Source organism: Cucurbita pepo, chromosome LG17 (genome assembly GCF_002806865.2).
Source record: "Cucurbita pepo subsp. pepo cultivar mu-cu-16 chromosome LG17, ASM280686v2, whole genome shotgun sequence".
Taxonomy (NCBI): domain Eukaryota; kingdom Viridiplantae; phylum Streptophyta; class Magnoliopsida; order Cucurbitales; family Cucurbitaceae; genus Cucurbita; species Cucurbita pepo.
In genome coordinates this window covers 2,157,935-2,179,885 of record NC_036654.1, presented here as the reverse complement: position 1 = coordinate 2,179,885, position 21,951 = coordinate 2,157,935, and the positions used below count along the sequence as shown (strand labels likewise).

The window sequence follows — 21,951 nt, the reverse complement described above, 5'->3', positions numbered from 1 at the left end:
TTCTATAATGTCAAATTTCAATATTACAACATAATCTTTTACACTATATATATACATAAAGTGAGCGGGACAGAGGGTTGTGGTGGGGTCGAGGGTGAACGAAAAAATCTCTCATTGCTCCCTTCTCCTTTCATTGTTTAAAAGAGGATTCTCCACCCAGTTTAGGACGGGGTAACAAACATCTCTAGGCTCTACGAAGAGTCGATTGAACCTATTGCCTTAGGTCGAGGGAGAAAGAATGCTATAGAATGGGGGACCGTCACCTCTTATTTAAGGTGTTGTCTTTTAAAGAGCCTATCAAATCTATTTTGCACATCAATGTCTTCACCAGTATCTCAACAAATTCACATTCTAGGGAAGAACTTTACAGTGTTTATGCAGACATTTCCAGTTCATATATCCAGTTCAAATAAATAAATAAAACATGAACACTACGGGTCGAAGAACGATACACACAAGAATCTTAAACGATACAAACCCAGTTGATATTACACAATTCCTACCTGTCACGCTGCACACCGACGAATGTAACTACAATGGCTTCGCTCCATCGTTTTCCTGGACACTGTTTACTGGGGTTGAAGAAGAACTGCTCTTTCTGGCGTGACTAGATTGGCCGGTGAGGGTCCGCCCCATGAACCTTCCAGCCTTTGAGAGGCCACTGCCAACAGCACCAAGGCCGGTTCCAACCATGCCAACGCCAGTGCCAATGCCAGTGCCCACCATGCCCACACCAGACCCAACAAAAGATGCTGCTCCGTCCAGTGCATCCATTGTGCTACCTAAAACTCCCTCCTCCTTCAGCCTCTTTCTCTCTTCAAGGATCCTCTTCTCTTCTTCCAGAGCTATCAACTGCTCCTCCTTGTTAAACTCATGGTAATGAACCTGTGCACACAACCCGAATTAAAAATAAGTAGCTTGGCAGCTTAATCAGTCGAGTTGTTTTAAAAACTTTAATCAAAGAGCTCGTGACAGCCCAAGCCCAAGCCGACCGCTAACAAATATTGTCTTCTTTGGGCTTTTCCTTTTCGGGTTTCCCCTCAAGGTTTTTAAAACACGTATGCTAGGGAGAGGTTTCTACACCCTTATAAAGAATGTTTCGTTCCCCTCTTCAATCGATGTGATATCTCATAATCCACCCCCTTTCGAGGCCCAGCGTCCTCGCCAGCACTCAATCTCCTCTCCAATCAATGTGAAATCTCACAATCCACCCCCTTCAGAGCCCAGCGTCCTCGCTAGCACTCAATCTCCTCTCCACTCGATGTGGGATCTCACAATCCAACCCCCTTCGGGGCCCAGCGTCCTCACTGACACTCGTTCCCCTCTCCAATCGATGTGGGATCTCACAATCCACGCCCTTCAAGGCTCAACGTCCTCGGTGGCACACCACCCGATGTCCGACTCTTATACCATTTGTAACAGTCCAAGCCCATCGCTAGCAAATATTGTCATCTTTGAGCTTTCCCTGAAGGTTTTTAAAACGCGTCTGCTAGGGGGAAGTTTCTACACCCTTGTAAACAATGTTTCATTCTCCTCTCCAACCAATGTGGGATCTAATAATTTCAAGAACTATTCTAGTGGTTCAAAAGATTAAGGACTATTTTAGTAGTTCTAAATGATAGACCCCTTGTAGAACAAAATAAAGTACAAGAAGAAGAAATAGTTAACCAAACATATTTCCATCGAAGTACCGAACTCTACCTTGATCGTAACAGTTCCTCGATCTTTCTTGTCTTTCACTTTCAACGTGTTAAGCGATGCAAGCAATGGCAACACAACCTCCTTACTGGCCTCTGCTTGAAGATCAATCAGAGGTAATTTCGCTATCCCCAGTTGCTTATCTTGACCAATGTCCTTATCAAAAACCTATTCAAAGATTAAACAAACATCATAAATTACCAAAACCAGTTCGAATCGACGTCTACAGGAGAGATGGAAAGCTCCAGAACCTCAATGATGACTGCTTGTGTCTCCTTGTCCTCTACAATCAGCTCAAATTTCTCGTCCCAAACCGGGTTGAGGTTGTTTTCGATAGTTTTTGTTTTGAATTTAAACAGCGGCCGAATATGCACAACAACATAAGGATCTGATTTCCCTATCATTTCCATGTTCTTCAAGCTGTTAGCTTTCACCACAGTCAAAGTAAGCTTTCCTTGTGGTTTAAGCTCTAACTCGCTGCAAATTCATTAAAACAGAAAACAAATGCTCAGGAACGCCAGCAGAAACCGATCAAAACATCCAAATGTTACTCGACCCACGAAGCAAAATAGGTAAAATTATGTAACCTTAAATCGACAGGTATGCCACCGATTGGAACAACAATCCTATGGGGCCATTTGAGCATATCATTAACAATTGTATTCACAGTATCCTGCAGATAATCAATGTAGAACACTGTAACTCAAGCTAAAAAGTAAAAACTTTTAAACTTTAAGAACTGTTATGGTAAGAAACTTACATCAATCATATCTGAAAGTCCAGGAACAGCAGTTAGGCTTCCACCAACAGCCTTCAGAGTATATAAAATTTTTGGCTCCGGCTGATTGAAAACATAGAAATAAAAAAAAAAATACCATTCTTTAATGTTCAATCACTTAAGCCATACTCTCATTTACTATGTTAATTAATATCCAACAACTGGAAATGCTACAATAAAAGGTACCTCAGCAAGTAGGGCCACAACAACAGCAGAAATACAGGGTATTTCTTCAGCAAGTTGAAAAATAACCCGAACGACTGTAAAAACTTGAAGATCCTTCAGCTGTAGCAGAAAAAAGATGTGATACTTGTCAAATAAATGGCTACTAGATCCAACTTATGGGCAGCATGGTAACATTAAACATGTATCAGGCACTTACCTGAATGGGTATTGAAGCAACAAGTGCAGCTTCAACAGCTAAAATGATGCTTGGATCTCCACCCCATCGAAGGTCGATATCCATTGTGATTTGTCCTTGTTTTAGACTCTGAACACGTATACCTGCAAGTATAAGAAAATTCTAATACCCAATATGAGAATATTGCTTCATAGAATTCACAAACGGAGATAGGCAGCCCATGTGTGTAACCTCCCAAACCCACCACTAGCAAATATTGTCGGCTTTAGCCCGTTACATATCGCCATTAACCTCACAGTTTTAAACACGTTTGATAAGAAGAGGTTTCCACACCCTTATAAGGAATGTTTCCTTCCCCTCTCCAACCGATGTAGGATCTCTCAATCCACCCTCCTTGAGGGCCAACGCTCGCTGGCACACTGCTCGGTGTCTGGCTCTAAAACCATTTGTAACCGCCCAAACTCACCACTAGTGGATATTGTCCGTTTTAGCCCGTTATGTATCACTGTCAGCCTCACGATTTTAAAACGCATCTGCTAGTGAGAGGTTTCCACACCCTTGCAAGGAATGTTTCATTCCCCTCTTCAACCGATATGGGATCTCACCGTGTGTGTGTGTGTGTGTGTGAGAGAGAGAGAGCCAACAAGGGTAGTTGGAAGAATAGGAGCTGTAGTCATAGCAACATAAATGTATGTAAATTCAATTAATTTCTTTTTTTTATGAAAAAACAAACTTCCATTATTCAAAGCAGTTCCCAAATGGAAGCATCACGCTTGCCGACTCACACAACACAAATCATATTAACGACAGTTAGTTGAACTATGTTCATATTTTTTTTTAGACACGTCGACATAAAAGACTGGTTCTTTCAAGGACAGAATTTGAACCATACCTTCAATTTTAGGTGCCACTGAGCCAAGAGATAATTTGCTGAACTTTAACGACGTAATTCCTGGAGGTCGGTACTCTTCCAACAGAGGTTCGACAGATTCCCTTATAACCAACTCTGCTGCCTGCAAGTCGGCGGACGAATTCAGGAAACTCAAAGAGCACAAGGAGTCATCAAAATGCATTATGATCGAACAGTTAAAAGCATTTAAACGTACTAGCAAATTCTCGAGTACTAAAACAACTAGTAATGTTGCAAGATATACCTTCATTATTTTCGTGGAATTCCTAAAAGAAAGTTGAGTGATAAACTCGTAAACGGTATAATACAAGCCACACAAGTTGCTAATACCATGATTTAAGAAGAGATTTTACAAGGAGAATGTGTAAAGAAAGTTTAACATGGCAAAGAAACTTACATCGGCAACGAACGGCCACATCTTGCTGAGTAGCTTGTTAAGCCATTTCACCTAAAATGATAAACAAAAACATAATCGAAGTACAAAATTTTGTATCGATAAGTCACTATGAGTTCTAAGTATATTGCTCAAAGATAAATAAACAACAACAACAACCAAAAACACGTGTTCTTTTTCAACTAAACGATCTACCCAAAGTTAACACTGTACAATTATCAAAATATCTTCTTGAGGAAACATGGAGTCATTAACAAAACAAGTTTCATCGAGTAGCAACATCTCTGATATTCCCAGAGTTACCATTAGTGTTAAAACAAACAAAAAGTAACTTATCGTTCTTCCATCACGTGCACCATCATTCTAAATTATAGAACAATACAACAATAATGATCAACAAATAATGAAAGGAGAAACATAAAAGGAAAAGGAACCTGCTCATAAACTGGAAAGGAGATCCATTCGGGAAAATTATCTCCACATAATTTCTTTAAATCGTCTCGACTGAGAGAACCGAGAATTTTCATATCAGCAGCCTGTGCAATGAAATTAACACATTCTCAGAAAACGAATTAACTTATACAAAACATTTCTTTGTCAATCAAAATGCATTATCTTTCACTGACCAGATAATTCATATAGTTTTCTAAAAAAAACACCTATTGAAAATTAGAGGCTCCCAAAAGCCCCAAATAATCATTTTCACTGCAAAATTTGGACATGAAGCCATGATTCAATCAAGTCAAGTCTATAAAAGGCGACAGTTCCAGGCCCAATATCAGTATATATCACAAGAAACTCGTCGAAGAAGCTACAAATTCATTTAATAAACCAAAATTGACACAAATTTGAGCATGATAAGCTGAAGAGACACCAAAAACATCCTAAAATACATAGAAGAAACGAGTTACCTTGGCAATTCTTTTGGTGCTTCTGCGCCTCATCATATGCTGCCACCCAGCCATCAATGAAACCCCAAAGATAACCCCCATAAAGATCCCAGACAGCAACCCCATTTTCGCGGAGTTCCTAAACCCAACTCCAACTACAAAGGGAGACAAACAATCAGATCGAAGAGCAGAACCACACAAATTGAAGAAGAAAACGAAACCCCAACAACAAAAAAGTACCAGAAAATAGGAAAGGGAAGAAGAAGAAGAAGAAGAAGAAGCAGAAATGGGAGATGGGTCACTGAGCTTCGAGCGATTGAGTGAAGACAAAGAGAAGCAGATTCGTGAGCGAAAGGAACTGGGTCACTCTCGCACCGGTTTCAAAAGGGATAATAATTAAATCCTTAGCCCACCCCTCTCTCTCTCTCTCTCTCTCTCTCTCTAGAAACGTAAAGGTTCTTTGTTTTGATGGGTTTTCTGAAACGGTTGATTTGTTTCTTCAAATGGGTCGATGCTGTTTAAGAGAGAGTGGACTTCCGTAGCCATGGGATTTGATGAACAGAGGAAAATGGTAGGACAGCCACCAAAATCTTCACCCTTAGGTCTCACATTCTACTTTTTAGGCATTTAAGTCAAATTTAATTCAAATTCAATTCAAATTCCCGTGTTCATCTTTCAATCCAATTTCGCAAAAACAAACAAAAAGTAGGCAAAAAAAAATCTTAGATCTTCCCTTCTTCTTCCCTCTCTCTCAATAATTCTTTTCCATCTTGTTTCTAAATCAATGCCTTAAATGGTAGGGGAAATTTGATCTTTCCTTTTTTGAATCATAATACTATGAAAGATTTAATCATGATTTTATAAAACTTTTAAGTTCTCACCCTTTGTAGCCAAAAGGTGATACTTTTCTTGCTACTTTCTCATGTTTCTCGTTAGAGTTACAAAGTTTTAAGTTTGTATTCTTTAATTCTTACGAATAGGGATAGGAAGCCCACCTCAAAAAGAAATAAGGGTAGTCTCGACCCAAACAATGCCCAAAGACTCTCGTGCCTCTCTTAGTTGGACCAATCCAATCAGCGATTTCCAACAAACTTATCTTCATTTTTCGAGCAAGAAACGGAACTACAATCAAGATAAATATCTAATAACCAAACAATAGGGACAAAAAAAATTCTCAATTCCAATCGAGGAATGGACATTTTCGGAGACTAGTCCGCTTCCCATTATTAGACGAGGGAAATCACCGTTATTATAGGGGTATGGGGTTCAAGACAAAGAAAAATGTGGGTACCGTAAAGAATTGAGAAAATATCTATAATATATAAACAACTTTGTTCGATACCTTAGCATCGTTTGGTTTTATTGATTGTGTTTGGTATTATTAATCTAGCTTGATCACCCAGAGTAGCATATTAAGTTAAGTTTAATACTGAAATTGGTTGGATTATAAATAAATTGTTAGTCACAGAATTAATAGAACTTAGAGGGAATGATATAATTATAAGGGTAAAATAGATTTTTAACCAAGTTGTAATTATGAATTATTTGTGAAAAATTGACTAAGATTCTTAATAAAATCGAACTAAGATTCAATGTTTACGTTGTGTAAGTGAAATTTTCATTCTTTTCATGCACCATAATTGTTAATGGTTAACCATATAGCATCCTAATTGTTAATTATTAATCTTATTTTGGGGTTGCATCTTAATCGTTAATTGCTAATGGTATCGTGAAGTTGTGTCTTATCTTTATATGTGTAATTGAAATAACCTAAATAACTTAAAACTAGATATTGAGATAGACTTAACAAAATAGGGGCGTACACGGGTTGGGTTGGGTTGAGTTGAAAAAAAGACTTTTGGATCGACCCAAGATTTCAAGTTAGTTAGGTTGGTGACTTGAGCAACCTAAATAGAGTTCGGTCACCAACCCAACCTCTATTTCGGATTGGGTTGTCAAGTTGACCCAACAAAAGAAATATCAACCCGTAAACCGACTCAAAATTTTTATTTTCCAAAAAATTCTAACCCAACCCAACCTTTATAGTTTGGGTTGGGCAATCTAAGTTGTAACGATCCTAACCCAAAAGTCACTTCGAGTTTTGCTTTCATGTGATCTCATGAAAACTAGAGTTCACTTTTCAAAAGTCATAACGGCGGATTATTGTAACGATCCTAACCCAAAATTTGGATCAGGATTTAGAATCCAGATTCGACATCTGATGATCATGACATTTTCCTGCCACATGATTACGTTACTTACTCTTCGCTTTTTAGAGTGAAGATAATCCTTATAGACCCAATACAAGTCTTTCTAACATATTTTGTCTTCACTCACATGCATGGTAGGAAAATTTCTAGAAAGTCACCCAAAGTAGAATTGGTCCAAGCAAAACATACTTGATCATGGAGTTCCTATGATTGAGTCACTAAAAAAGGAAGATGCACTTGTTGGTATAAGTAATAACTTTCATTTCTTGTAAAGCCTGTGAGACCCCACGTCAATTTGAGAAGAAAATAAATCATTTTTTATAAAAGTGTGAAAACATTTCGTTAGCATACGCGTTTTAAGAACCTTAAGAGGAAGCCCTAACGGGAGAATCCAAAGAAGACAATATTTACTAGCGGTGATCTCGGACTATTACAAAGCCTTTCTTAATCATCATATTCTCATGATCACTCTCATTTGGATGAGATGGTCCTTACCAATCACAATCACATTCTTTCTATGCAGAAGTCCCCGGCCTTGTTTTGCTCTTTTGAGTTAAGAGTTACTGTAAAACTTCCTAGAAATAGGCAGAATACTCATAAATCCATGGCTGACTTTGCTTCTAATGTTTTAGATCTTCTCTTGTTTTACAATACGACACTGTATGATCTATGCGTACAAGTTAGCCTGTTGGAACTCAAGGTAAATGCAGATTTGGCAGCATGAATGATAATCACAATCACACACATTTTTGTTTATTTCATGATGGAGCAGAAACAATTTAAGCAACCAAATATCAGAAGGGAGGCTATGGGACCTGAGATCTCAAGCTCTCAAGAACTTCTTCACATATCGTCTGAAGGGGAGGCTATGTTCAAGTGGATTTCCGTATACTTCGATTACATTTTAAGACATGATCATTGAACTTACTATATCTCTTTTTTAAGAGTCAATCATTATTTACCGAAAGAGCTCTATCAGTATAAGCTTCGTTACGGCGTTGTTAGCACAGAATTTCCTTAAAATACCTAGAAAAACAACCCTAGCTAACTAGAACTAAGAGGCAGCTATTCTCATTTTGTGTTCCTTTCTATATGACACTTCTAAGCAATGTGTCAGGTTCTTTAATGATGTGGGGCTATTTGATACCTTTCAAATTATCCTTGAGAGTACTTTTTTGGTCCCATTTCCTACTTGATCTATCCTATATGGAATGGTATGGTGTAACTATAGATCCATATCCATAGTTCAAGTAGGTAAACAAAATGGTCGATAGTATAAGCTTTTCTCTTTCAAAAGTCAGATCAAACTTCTTGGCCAAGACTATTAGTTCTTGCCTTTCCTTTTTTCTCGACTAAAATATTAGTTCGAACATAACTCGATAGATAAACTACTCATTACCATCTCAATTGTCAACAACTCAATCTATATCCTGCAATTGTTGAACTAAAAAAACGAAGTGCAATATTCAAGCACAATAGATTTTTTTCCGAATTGAAGCCTGACTAACATTGTCAATCCTAATTATAAGTGAATGGGAGGATTCTTTTTTATCACAAAATCATCATAAACCTAAACAAACCATTACTTTTCGATCTTACAATATTTGGTTGGCGAAATAGTCTTAAAAATGTAAATCCTAATGGCTACTAAGTCAAACCCATGATAATCTATTGGTTCTTATAGCAAAAAAATAATAATAGGCAAAGTGTAGCTATGGAAGATTAGAGGAGTTCTTCATTTATTAAAATAAATTCAATCTCTTTAATATATCAAAGGCCTCTGATGCTTCAAAAATCAATCACGGCAATAAAATTACAAAACTACCACATAAAGGACAAAAAAGGAAACGCGTGATCTCTAAATCTGACCTCGTTAGTCTCAGAGCAGCAGCAGCAGTAGCGGCGGCACCACCGCGATGAAGAAGAAATATCGGCGCAAGTTAGCGGCGGTTTTGAATCCGCTGTTATCCTTCGTCTCAGGAATCATTAACGGAGGCGTTTGAGCCGAATCGGAATCCGGCGGCGTCGCGTACGGAGGCGGAGGCGGCTGATTCAGGCTTGGCGGCAAGCCAAGACCGGTATTGACCTGGATCTCGAAGGCCATACCTCGTTGGCACTGAACTCCATCATCCCCGTCGGAGAAGAAGTAGTTCGAGCCGCTGATGATCAGCGCCACGGGAATGATCAATGGCTTGTTGAAGTCGGAATCACCGCCGTTGTATTGGAACGTGTCGTTGTCCGAGGCTTCGTCGATGGAGCAGCTCTTGAATGTCGTCAAGTTGGAGGTCTGGATCACGGTCTGATTTGTATTCGTTCTGAAAACTGAAATTAACAAATTAAAAAAATGGCGATGAACTTCTGTGAGTTAATTGATTGATGAGATAGAACAACAACTGTAATCAGATTTTCGATTTCAGATTGCACAATAGAAACCTAGATTTCGAGCGCAAATCTCAAACAATAAAAAGAAGTTAGCAGAAATTCCATTGGCTAGATGATCAAATCAACCAAAAACTCATTGTCAATTTCCTAGATCGTGAAATAACAATGTTCGATTCCTAAGAAATTTATGAATCGAGATGCCGATCATAACTCAACACTTGCGCAAATTTCTTCTGATAGCTATCTATAAATCCTAACTTCTCTCTGCAATTTCTCAAGAAACAAACAACAACGAAGCGGAGGTTTCAGAGAGAAATAAACAATCAATAACGAGCAGAATCGAAAGGAGGAGAAGACATTGAGCTTACTGAGGAAGTCTCCGAGATTGAAAGTCTGAGACGCGGCCCAGGAGGAGTAATTAGTAGCGGAAATGTTCTTGGTGGCGTTGAAGAACCAACCTGCAGGGCCGCCGACCGTGTGATTAGTATAAGCCATAGGAGGAGTTTGAGACACCACCGCCGAGATCAGAAAAGCGACGACCGCCGCGAACACTGCCGTCTCCGTCGCCATTGATTTCGGACTGTCAGAAGGCGAGAAATGGTATAGCTGTGATGAGAAAGTTCTCCGACTTGGGGTGCTTTTTATTTGACTGGAAAACAAATTGGTTTGAATCTCATTTTCCTTTAGTCAACTCTAAACTCTGTTTTATTTTTTTAATTATAAATTATTTTTACATTTTTATATTTAATAATTCTTATATGCTCCTAAAATTCCCGTTTATAAATTTTTTTAAATAACTAATAAAATCACGGATTACCAGATAATCATTGTTGGTTTTTATTTGAAAAATGTATCGTGAATTACCGATAGTTCTTGATGTAAGGAGAAGAGCTTGTTAAAAAATTTGGTGGCGTATCCTTGGTTGTGGAAGTGTCGGGATGATTGGCAAGAACTATGAAGAATTGTAATCAATTTTGAAAATGTTCAAATTTTTCACGAGATTTTTGCTTCTATAAGGAAGCACGGGTTCAAATGTTGATAGTGTAAAGAGTTATTCAACTGCCGAACGGAAGCAATGTAACGAGGGAGGATATTGGAGCAAAGAATTTTGATATTGTCTCGGACCTTGTAACGAAAGGTCTCAGGGTAAAGAAGTTATTTCGATCACTGAAAGAATAAAAACAGTTTATTGCATTGAGAATATATTTGATAATCACAATAAGATCACCAACTGGGGACCGAAAATCATTGAAAATCGAATCATCTAGCCTGTGACCTAGCTTGAAATAGGATGGTTTGACCCATGACTCTAATCGAACCCGAAAACATGGTAAAAAAATCAAACCCTAATCATTTAGTCTATTATCAAGAACCAAAATGTAAGTCATCTAACCAGTGATTACGGTGGTACAATTAATCCATTCACTAACGAGTAATTGCCATCTCATTCGAAGTTCGTAAAATTTTACAACAACATTTTACTGATGCGGGTAAAATCATAGAAGTAAAATTTTCTTACCTTAGTTCATTTAGTAATGAACAGCATACCCCGCTCTAATTGGCTAAAGAAATGGGTGGTTGGTTGTGCAGCCACAAGCAACCCACTCACCCAACTGCCCTCAACGGCCCACCACTTCTTCCCTCAAAACTTTCCCAAATTTCCAATTTTGCCCTTAAGTTAATTCTCAACTTAACTTATTATTATTATTTATAAAATAAAGTATAGGATGGAATTTAGTTTATAATTTAACCATAGTTTGATCATTTTCCCTTTTTTAAAAACAAAAAATAGTTTAAAATGTTGTTTTAAAATATTAATGATTTTAATATTTTTAAATGGCAAAGGCGATTGTAATGTATTTTGAACCGCTCAAATCAAACTTTAAACGAGAAAGTTATATCTAAAATAAGATTATTTATGCAATCATATTTTTAATGGTTATAATAATAATACTAATTTTTTTAGAAACTTTATTTTAGTATTATAAAGTATTTAACTATTTAATTATTTATTCTTCCACCATTCTTAAAAAGAATTTTTTAATGGTTTGGAATATAAAATTTTAAAAAATATATATTATTTTATTTTTATTAAAAGTGAAAAATTCTAATAAGGAACACGAACAACCGGATCCAATTTCAACAAACGAATAACCTTAATCATAGTTGAAATTTTGTAATGAGGTGTGTCTGCACCTTGAGTTTGAGTGAAGGGTTTAATTCTAAACCCGAAAAAGAAAGATTTTAGTGGTTTGATTCTAAATCGAATTAATTGAACCATAGTGTTTTAATCTTGAACCCGGTGAAAAGGAATGATATAGGTTGTCAAAGAATTGGTTGGGAATGACTCTTGAATTCGTAAAACGAGTGGTCAAACAACTTGGTTATCACTCGTAATAACGTTACAGTAAAAGATCTTACGAAAGCGTTTCCCGACGTGAAAGAGAGATTTTTGAACTTAACAGATCAACTATATTTATATAAAAAAAAAATTTATATGGATTAGGACCTTAAACTTTCAATTTGTTATCCGGGAACTTCATAAATTTTAAAAAATTATTAAATGGATTAAGAATTAAAAAATTCATGGTAAAAATAAATTAAATTTTAATAATATATTTGAAAAGAAATAAAAACAAAACAAATTATAAATATTTCAAATATACGAAGAAGAAAAATCCCATCGACAACGTTCATCTCAGTTTACCGTTAAAATTATGACCGTTGCAACAAAAAAACAAAAAGCATTTTAATTATTAATTATTACGCTAGTGGAAATTCTAGGGTCAGAATTGTAATTTCAGTAAAAGTAAGAGAAAGCAAGAAGCCATCGCTATGGCTTACGGCAAGCACATAAACCACTTTTGATATTTTCATCTGTGCCCAAAAGCGTTCAGTCTCCTTTTTCCCACATTTCCCAAAATACCCCTAACCCTAGTTAACTAACTTAACCACTCTTTCTCTCTTTTATTACCCTCTCAACTCTCCACTACTTTCTAAACCCTCTCTTCATCTTCATCCTCTGTTTCTGCTGCTCCTATGGCTACCTCCAAATCCCTCCTCCTCTTCCTAGCCCTCGTCGCCACCTGCGCGGCCATTGTTTCCGGTCATAACATCACCGACATTCTAAAGGACTTCCCTGAGTACAGCGATTTCAGCAGCTACTTACAGCAGACCAGACTAGCCGACGAGATCAACAGCCGTCAAACCATCACAGTCCTCGTTGTCTCTAATGGCGCTCTCTCCCCTGTCGTTGCTAAACATCCTCTCTCCGTCATCAAGAACTTCCTTAGCCTCCACATTGTCTTGGACTACTACGATCCGGCAAAACTCCACAAGATCTCCAACGGAACTACTCTTTCCACGACGCTTTACCAGACCACCGGTAACGCGCCTGGAAATCTAGGTTTCGTCAATATAACCGATCTCCAGGGCGGCAAGGTCAAATTCGGCTCAGCCGTTCCTGGATCTAAACTCGATTCGAGTTACACTAAGTCTGTGAAGCAGATTCCGTACAACATTTCGGTTATTGAGATAAGTGCGCCAATCATTGCGCCGGGGATTTTGACGGCTCAGGCTCCGTCGGCTTCCGATGTTAACATCACTGCTTTGCTCGAGAAAGCTGGATGTAAAACCTTCGCGTCGATGCTTGTTTCTAGTGGTGTGATTAAGACTTATGAAACGGCGGTTGAGAAAGGATTGACTATATTTGCGCCGAACGATGAGGCGTTCAAGGCCGATGGAGTTCCAGATCTGAGTAAACTCACTAATGCTGAAGTTGTTTCGCTTCTTCTTTACCATGCAGTCGCTGATTACACTCCGATCGGAGCCTTGAAGACGACGAAAGATCCGATCGACACTCTGGCTACTAGCCGTGCCGGAAAGTTCGACATTACGACGACTACGGCCGGAGACGCCGTCACTCTCCACACCGGAGTCGGACCTTCGAGAATCGCTGATACAGTTCTCGACGCAACTCCGCTCGCTATTTTCACCGTCGATAGTCTGTTACTTCCGTCAGAGTTGTTCGGGAAGTCTCCTTCTCCAGCACCAGCGCCAGAGCCAGTGAGTTCGCCTACACCGACACCGTCTCTGGCTCCGAGTCCAGCCCCTACCGCGAAAGCTCCGTCTCCACTCGCCGCTTCGCCGCCTGCTCCTCCGGCCGACACTCCAGAAGGTTCACCGGCCAATGCACCAACTGCCGAGGCGCAGACCAGTACTCCAGGAAGCTCCGCCGTTCACGTGAAAGCTTCTGCAGTCATTGTCGTTGCCGCCATTACTACCACTGTGATTTCCTCTCTTTTCTTGTCCTAAATCGTAATTTCCACTCTATCTGCAGTCTCTTATTTTATTTTTGCACTTTTTCTTTTTAATTGGTACTTTTTTTTATTTTATATAATTTTATTTTTGAAATTGTTAGTATTCTCTGAATACGCCTTTGTAGTTAGTGAGTGACAGTGCGTGTATGTAGTGGTGGGGCCCGCTGGCTGCTGCTGTTTCCTTTGGAGAATGAGCTGTTAATTTTCTAATTTTTTAAAAATATTTCAGTTATTTTATTTCTTTTTCATTTTTACCATTTGTTTTTCCGAAAATCGTCTTTTAAAATCACAGCACGTATAACCAAATGACTCCCGTTCGTATTAAGTTGAGATTATTTGTCTTAATTTAATTGGCTTTGTTGTTAACTTTATCTTAATATTTCTAATTTAATTTCTTCCATTGATATTTGTGAGTATCTGATTACAAATTTGATCTCCAATTTGTGTCTGTTACTTTACAAATTTAAATACACTTTTTTAATTTTTATGAAATATTTTCTATTGTCTATTTGATTTTTTCGAGTTTCAAATGAAATTTTTTCGTAATGGTCATGGGTTTATAATCTAAACATTCTCCAATAGGGTAAGACCTTTTGGGGAAGCCCAAAACACAATCATGAAGGCTTATATTCAAAGTGGACAATATCCATACCACTGTAGAGAGTCGTTGACTAATTTTTACACCATAAATTAAAACGTTTCTTTTTCAGTTCAACATTTTAATTTCCTAAAAAAAAATAATTAATTAAATTGACCTCTAAAATATATGTATAAATTTTGAGGGTAAAATGTGAAATTCACACAAGATAACATGAAACTGTCGGTGTGGGATTGTTGTATTCATTGGAATTCTAAATGCGCCATTAGATGACGTGGGGCCCACTTGGGGGTTTCTAGAAATAAATAAATTAATTAAATAATATGTTATTAATCGAAAGCGCGTGCGGATCCTTCCACTGACCGTTTTTCTTATTTATTTATTTATTTACTTTTGCATTTTCTTCTCCGTTTGCGGCGAAAAGACTTGTATTTTAATTAATTAAATGGGGATTTCCTTTTTATTGTCGTTTAATAAAAATAATATTAACACAACATATTAATTTTTGGTGGTTTATTACTTAAATTATTTTAATTAAATATCATTATTATTATATAATTAATTTTAAGGTTTAAGGAAAGTAGCAGAGAAATCCAATAATTTAAACCACGGTTAAGATGAGTTTGAAAAGCATAAGAGTATTTTAACCATGGTCAAGTTGATTTCCAAACCATAAGATTAAAGTAATGATCGTTGGTATGTTTCCAAGGTAAAGAGGGTTTGATGTTTCCATGTGCTTTTGTCTTGGATGATTCACCCATGCTCCCAACCCACAATAATATATATATATATATTTGAAAAATGTAAATATTCATATTGGGTATGGATTGGGTCGGAGAAATCTTTTAGATTAACTTGAAATTTTGAGTTGGATGAGTTGGTGACCGGAGCAATTTGATTAGAGCTCACAATCTCGCCGACCAAATTATCTATTTTTGGATTGGGTTGGATTGGGTTGGTAAATTATTTTTTTTAATTATTAATAACTAAAATCTTTAAATTTCAAAGATTTACGAGTCACGATATGTCAGTAACATCAGCTACGATATTCTCAATCATCGTAACAATCTATAAATTGGGGTAGGGTTCAGTTGAATTATAACTCTGTTTTTATGTTGGTCGGGTTGATCCAACTAAAAAATGTTAACTCATGAATCAATTCAAATTCTTAATTTTTCAAAGAAACAATCCCATCTAAACCGAAAAAAAAAAATTAATCTAATCTAACTTCTATAAGTTAAATTAAACCGTTTAAATTAAAGAGTTTGAATTTTTTGAATTTGTTATAAAAATGAAGAGTAAAAATCAAACTTTTAAAAGCTTAGAAATATTGGAAATATATTTTATATGATTTAGTTAGAAAAGATAATTGTAATTAATAATTATTATTATTGTGATCATTACTTCTTACCATTAAATAAATAAATAAATAAATAAGTTGGCGTTCGCGACATGGACGGTAGTTGGAGTTCGCGACTTTTTAGAGGTATGATAAGCAGTTGGTCAGATTTTGTATGGATCGTACATGGACGGTAGTTGGAGTTCGCGACTTTTTAGGGTTCCCTGGAGAAGAGGATCAAGTTGGCTCTTACGGACGACTTGATGCACTATCTCCCTTCAACCCTTTGATCAAACTGTGGCAAAAGGAAGGAAAATCGATGGCCCGACCCCCTATCGTCTCCATCCGTAAGAACTACGAGATCACCCCAAGGTTTCTATTTATTTGTTGGGCCTGATTCTAATAAAATCTGACAACGGTCTAAACCCAATATGAATGGGCCGCAGTGCTGGGTAATGGGTTAGGAGCCCAAAATACTGGGCTTCCATATTTTGGCCCATCCCAAACTTAGAAAACCTCAAATTTGACTTTTTGGACACAAGAACCGTTAGAATATTGAGCAAAAAGTCAACATGTTGGAGTGTTCGGTCTGTAAGAGCTCAAGTCCACCATTAGTAGATGTTGTCCATTTTGGTCATTACATATTATCGTCAGTCTTATGACTTTTAAAACGGGTTTGTTAGCGAGAAAGTGTTTTGTTCCTCTCTCTAACCGATGTGTGATCCCATAATAAATTTTGTAGTCACAGTCACGTAATTTTAAGTTTTCAATACGTCTATGTTTTTTCAATATTCTAATAGATTTCTATTCGAATAGTAGTTTTGAAACTTTTATGAAAGTTCGATAATAAGAATTTCCTCCTTTGTTAGATGCAACATCGAACAGTGTCGAGACTCGAGCGTCTAAACAATCTTTAGTGTTCCATAAAGTTTTACTTTCCAACCTAATTCCATTGTTTAGTTCTTTGTACAAGGAATTTGAAACCCTAGCCTTCCATTTCATTTAGAATATAATGTGTCCAAAAGCTACTTTAGAATCCCAACAATTTTATATTAATGTATGATGATTGAGACTGTAAGGGCTGCCCATCATCATAATGATCCTTACACGACATGGCCCATTTCATTTTTTTTTCTTTTGTATAGCTATCGATCCAGTTTTTCGTACACGTATTAGTCGGAATCGTTATTTAAAAACAAAATTATCAACCGCTATTTTCGGATGAAAACAACACCCGAAACCCTCATTCGATCCAACCTAACACACCTCAAATCGAAACCAAAACGAGAAATTCTTTAAGGGGAACAATTCACTATTCGCATATCGAAAAATTAGCAATCTTGTTTGATGGAATCAAATAGCAATAGAACGTATCAGAATAAGAATGTGGCAGTACTAGCCTTCTAAGCAAGTTTTGTGAAGGAACCTTTGTTGGAAACTGACTCCAAGTAGTCGGGTCTAAGTAGGTTCGACGGTTACCTCACTAAACTTCTTCCTACCGGAAGAAAGTATATAAATGATTAAAACGACCATCGAGCTTTGACCGTCGATGGTTGACTTTTTTCACTTGAACCACGATATTCCAATTTAAAAAAATATCCAAACTTTGATAGAAAAAATTATGAACGATGACATGTGGAGTGTACCACACTTTTAAGAAGCTACTTGAATACGAACGCCTACAACACTCTATCTTACTATCTCGTGCTCATTTGCATTCGATACGACTCTTCTTCTTTCAATAATGGTATCATTCATCTCAATTTCTAAATTTTGATCGATAATTTCTTTTCTCGTGTATCTTCTCTCCAAATCCATTAGTAATATGTTTATTTTCTCCTTCGAGAACAAACTATCATATAATTAATTCAAAGTAAGAGAATTATGACTATATAATTTAGTATCTCTAACATCTGCATCCAAAGGAATTCAGGTCATGAGTTGGATCGGGTTGGGTTAAATAATTTTTAAACTTAACTAATCAAGGTTGGGTTGATTCACCTCATTTACTCGATTTTCTTTAATAAAAGTAAAATCTTAATTAACAAAATATATATTTATTTAACTTTGTTCTTGTTTAATGAAATCTTAAACATTATTGTGTCTATTAAATCTTTATTTACTTATGGTTCGTATGGATGCGTGTAATAGAGAGAGGTTTCCACGTTCCTATAAAAAGATATTTGGTGGTTCATCGAACCAATATGGAATCTCAGGGATAGTAGTGGCGGCTAGGTTTCTCAAAAACTAGCTCGGGTTTCTCAAAAGCTGGCTAGGGTTTCTGAAAAGCATTGAAAGAAAGGAGGGAAAAAAAAAAACGGCTTTAGAAAGAAAAATTTGGGAGTGTGATCCTGTTCTTTACTTTTTGATGGCGCCAATAACAATGGTCTGGTTTGTTTCTTTAACGCATACTGAAAATGAAGAAGCCTCTGGTTTGTTGCCTCGGAAACGAGTTGTTTGCACGTGTGACCCAATCTCCAATGCTCATTTCTCTCTCTCTCTCTCTCTCTCTCTCTCTCTCTCTCTCTCCCCATAAACAAAACCCTAATTCTCTCTCTCCTCTCCCGTTTTCAGAGATAAAAATAAAAACTTTGAAACAACGCAAACTCTGACCTCATTTTCCTTATATAATTCCATTTCCCCTTTCCCCTTTCTCCGGCCGCCGCCAACCTCCATCTTTTCCGGTCACTGATGGTTGAGAGTGAATCTCGTTCCCTAATTTAAAGAATAATCCTGGGTTTACAAGTAAATGAATACATATAGCACTACGCCTCCACAAACCCAAAATAAATTCATAAGAGTTTATGTTCAAAGTGGACAATATCATACTATTGTGGAGATTAGTGATTCCTAACATGGTATCAAAGTGTTCAGTGATTCCTAACATGGTATCAGAGTGATGAATGATTCATAACATGATATCAGAGTGATGAATGATTCATAACATGGTATCAGAGCGATCACTAATTCCTAATATTTACACTTTCGAGTGAATCACAAGGGATGAAGCATTTTCTGAACTATATGAATCAAATTTATAATTTTTATTCAAATCCTGGAAACAAACATCGAGCATATGAAGATGTCATCCGTTTTGGTTTCGGGAAAATTCGAGAGAGATTAATTTAATTAATTTGGGTAAATATTGAAAACCCCATCATAAATAATATTGAAATGGAATGTTAAACTAGAGAATGGAGAAGGATTTGATTTAGATTTGGATAAAAATTGATGATTGAAAAACTAAACCCCAAATCAAAAATTGATAATTATTTGCAGAAATTTAGAAGCTGAGATGAAATAAAATTGAAAAAGAAAGCTAATCAAACCCCAAAAGGTTACACTTTCAATACGGTGGCCGACCTCCTCTCCAAAGCGCCGCCGCCGCCGCCGCCGCCTCCGTCGGCAATTGGCATGAAGAATTCACAACATTCTGCGCCACCCCATGAAACAATCCCCCATTAGGATCCCCCAACAATTGCGGCGGCGGTGGGGTCACCGCCGGTTGTCCAGTCATCTCCGCCGCCGGAGAAGTTTCGTCGTCGTCATCAATCGGGAGTCGTTCATACGCCGCATTACCAAAAGAAGCCGCCATAATAATCACCGGACCGGAGGACAAAAATGGGCCGATTACGTTCCCACCCACCACCTGCCCCTGCCCGCCAGCTAAGTAAACGGTCAGCCCGGAGGCGGCCGGGGGAGCCGGCGGTGGGAGGAAGGAGCCAGAGAGGGAGAGAATTTCAAATCTGCCATGTAAATTGATGACAGCGCCAGGAGAAGCCGGCTGCCGGAGATTGACGTTGGTGACAGTTCCGGTAGCGCTTAAAATACAAACGCCGCGTTGACGCCGCCGCGCAAAGGTGGTGAGAGCGTCGACGATGTCGGAGCCGGAGGCGATTTCAATGAGATGGGATCTGAGAGCGTTGGCGCTGTCTCTAGTGATAATAATAGGCGGCTTCGGCTTGTTTTTGGAGCCAGCTGGTCGGCCACGTGGCCGTCGAGAAGAGGAATTAGACAATTCCTTACTGTCCGCCGCCGTTGCCACAGCCGTGATTGGGTTTTCCTCCTCCCGATCTCTCTTAGAACCACTAGATCCAGCGGCGGCGTCATCGTCGGAGTTTTGGTGGTGGTGAAATAACCCATGGTGGAGGTGGAGATCTTTGGAGAGAAAAAGAGGAGGAAGAGGGCGATTGTGGGGTGAAATTCCATCCATTTTGAAAATTCAAACAAAAATTCTTTTTCTTTGAGGAATTTTGTAAATGGGTTTGAATTTTGAGGGTTTTTGAAGACCTAAATCATGAGATTGTTCTTGTTGTTCTTGATAATGATGTGGGTAGCCATGGATATGAATTGGGTAGCCATGGATGAGGAGCTTTTTGTAGTGTTTTGGGGGCTAAGGGTTTGGGGGAAGAAGATAATGGCATAGGGAGAGAGAGAGAGAGAGAGAGAGAGAGAGGGGATGAGTTATGTGTATATGTACTAGGGCTCGGAATTATCTGAACACGCTCAAACAATGTGACTGGTAATTTTACGTCGTTAATTAGGAGGAACAAATAATCAAAAGTAATGTGTATTTAATGATTATTACGAGTATATCGAATCTAAATTAACGATATTAAAACACAATCAGATCGTAAATTGTTTTGTGTATATGTACCGACAAGAGAATTGAAGTACTCTTTTTCGATTTGTTTCTTTGTATATCGGTGAGCAAAATTATTATAATTAATTGAAATAATGATCAATTCAGAATATATATGAACTAGACTAATAAAATTATCTTTAAATTTTATACCTAATCTTTTAATAATATTTTCCGGTCTTAAAAAAGTTTTAAAAATATTTTACGTTTAAAAAATACCTTTAAATAAATTCATTAATATTAACTTTTTAAAAAATATATATCTTTTTTTTAATTTAAGGATGGTAGGTAGTTTTGAACTTTTTTTTTAATTAAAATAATAATAAAATTAAACAATTTTAAAAGTTAAAAGTATTTTTAAAATAAAAAATATATCTCTTTTTTTTTTTTTTTTAATTTAAGGATGGTATGTAGTTTTGAATTTTTTTTAATTAAAATAATAATTTAGAAGTATTTTTAAAATAAATTATTAATAGTCAAAAATATTTTTAAAAAAAGAAAATATATTATTACCTAACAGAAATCAAATACAAAATTCAGAGATAATTTAGTTAAGAAGCAATGTAAAAGAAAGGAATATAATTTCACTACCACCTCTTTGGGTGTCAACGTCTTCGTTAGCACATCGTCTAGTCTCTGGCTCTGATGCTATTGTAATCATCTAAGCTCATTGCCAGCAAATATTGTCTGCTTTGGCCCGTTACGTATCAAAACTCACAGTTTAGAACGGTCTAATAATTAGAGCGTAAAAGGGAATTAGGTGAAGGAAATGGATGGATGATAGGGGTTTGGGTTAAGTTTTGGTAAGACGGCGTGAGCATGGGCGGTGGTGTGGGCTCCATCCCCCCCTTCTTGAGAGAGAACATGAACAACCATCCAAATCTCAGCTTAATTTTCACTCTTTCTCTATGTTTCAGTTACTGCTTCATTAAATCATTTTGATTTTCTGGGTTTCAAAGCTGTTGGAAAATAAATAATTAAATTAAATAAAAATATCAAAACTAAAAAATAAATTATTATTATTATACTGGATGATTTTAATCATTTATTTAACTCTATATAATATAATTGAATAAATAAATTAAAAAAGGGATATATAAAATTTTCATATTTTGTTGGGAAGAAATATTTTAAATAATTTAATAAAATCTAATAAATTTGAGCCAATGGGAAATTTAAATGCAATTAATAAATAGGTATGTAAGACGACTATAATAACATCGACAAACGAGTAGTTGATTTTTTTNTATTATTTTTAATTCTTCCAATTTTTTAATGAACAAATAATTTGTCTTAGTTTCCACATGTTTTCTTTTTTAGTGTTTGTTTTAAATATTTATTTAATTAATTTAAATAGATATATATATATATATATAATTTTAAAATTTTTTGTTTATAACTTTTATAGAATTAGCCATCAACTTCAACAT

At 36.8% G+C, this 21,951-nt stretch overlaps 4 protein-coding genes across 4 annotated transcripts; 1 reads left to right on the top strand and 3 right to left on the bottom strand.

The window, feature by feature from the left end:
• Positions 1-321: 321 nt before the first annotated feature.
• Positions 322-5,575, bottom strand: LOC111778841 (synaptotagmin-4-like). The gene is made up of 12 exons (XM_023658823.1): positions 5,272-5,575; positions 5,053-5,186; positions 4,576-4,677; positions 4,145-4,195; positions 3,730-3,850; positions 2,859-2,980; positions 2,663-2,761; positions 2,459-2,539; positions 2,286-2,371; positions 1,950-2,175; positions 1,702-1,866; positions 322-885 (listed from the first exon to the last, which is right to left on the bottom strand). The coding sequence occupies exons 2-12, from the start codon at positions 5,155-5,157 to the stop codon at positions 532-534; spliced, it is 1,512 nt and encodes a 503-aa protein (XP_023514591.1). The 5' UTR covers positions 5,158-5,186; positions 5,272-5,575; the 3' UTR covers positions 322-531.
• A 3,528-nt stretch (positions 5,576-9,103) lies between these two features.
• Positions 9,104-10,312, bottom strand: LOC111778978 (cucumber peeling cupredoxin-like). The gene is made up of 2 exons (XM_023658997.1): positions 9,992-10,312; positions 9,104-9,563 (listed from the first exon to the last, which is right to left on the bottom strand). Exons 1-2 carry the CDS (start codon positions 10,191-10,193, stop codon positions 9,121-9,123), a joined length of 645 nt encoding a protein of 214 aa, XP_023514765.1. The 5' UTR covers positions 10,194-10,312; the 3' UTR covers positions 9,104-9,120.
• A 2,285-nt stretch (positions 10,313-12,597) lies between these two features.
• Positions 12,598-14,179, top strand: LOC111779137 (fasciclin-like arabinogalactan protein 10). The gene has a single exon (XM_023659213.1). The coding sequence runs from the start codon at positions 12,663-12,665 to the stop codon at positions 13,935-13,937; it is 1,275 nt and encodes a 424-aa protein (XP_023514981.1). The 5' UTR covers positions 12,598-12,662; the 3' UTR covers positions 13,938-14,179.
• Positions 14,180-19,108: 4,929 nt separating this feature from the next.
• LOC111779138 (AT-hook motif nuclear-localized protein 22-like) lies at positions 19,109-20,292 on the bottom strand. Its single transcript, XM_023659214.1, has one exon. The coding sequence runs from the start codon at positions 20,090-20,092 to the stop codon at positions 19,226-19,228; it is 867 nt and encodes a 288-aa protein (XP_023514982.1). The 5' UTR covers positions 20,093-20,292; the 3' UTR covers positions 19,109-19,225.
• Between the last annotated feature and the right edge of the window lie 1,659 nt (positions 20,293-21,951).

What these genes read in the sequence shown, in the direction of transcription:
- LOC111778841 (XM_023658823.1), bottom strand. Translation starts at nt 5,157, where the DNA reads ATGGGGTTGCTGTCTGGGATCTTTATGGGGGTTATCTTTGGGGTTTCA. An exon ending in TGTGGCCGTTCGTTGCCGAT is followed by an intron (nt 3,851 to 4,144) that starts GTAAGTTTCTTT and finishes GCCGACTTGCAG; the next exon opens with GCAGCAGAGTTGGTTATAAG. An exon ending in GAGGAACTGTTACGATCAAG is followed by an intron (nt 886 to 1,701) that starts GTAGAGTTCGGT and finishes TTGTGTGCACAG; the next exon opens with GTTCATTACCATGAGTTTAA.
- LOC111778978 (XM_023658997.1), bottom strand. Translation starts at nt 10,193, where the DNA reads ATGGCGACGGAGACGGCAGTGTTCGCGGCGGTCGTCGCTTTTCTGATC. An exon ending in CAATCTCGGAGACTTCCTCA is followed by an intron (nt 9,564 to 9,991) that starts GTAAGCTCAATG and finishes TGTTAATTTCAG; the next exon opens with TTTTCAGAACGAATACAAAT.
- LOC111779137 (XM_023659213.1), top strand. Translation starts at nt 12,663, where the DNA reads ATGGCTACCTCCAAATCCCTCCTCCTCTTCCTAGCCCTCGTCGCCACC.
- LOC111779138 (XM_023659214.1), bottom strand. Translation starts at nt 20,092, where the DNA reads ATGGATGGAATTTCACCCCACAATCGCCCTCTTCCTCCTCTTTTTCTC.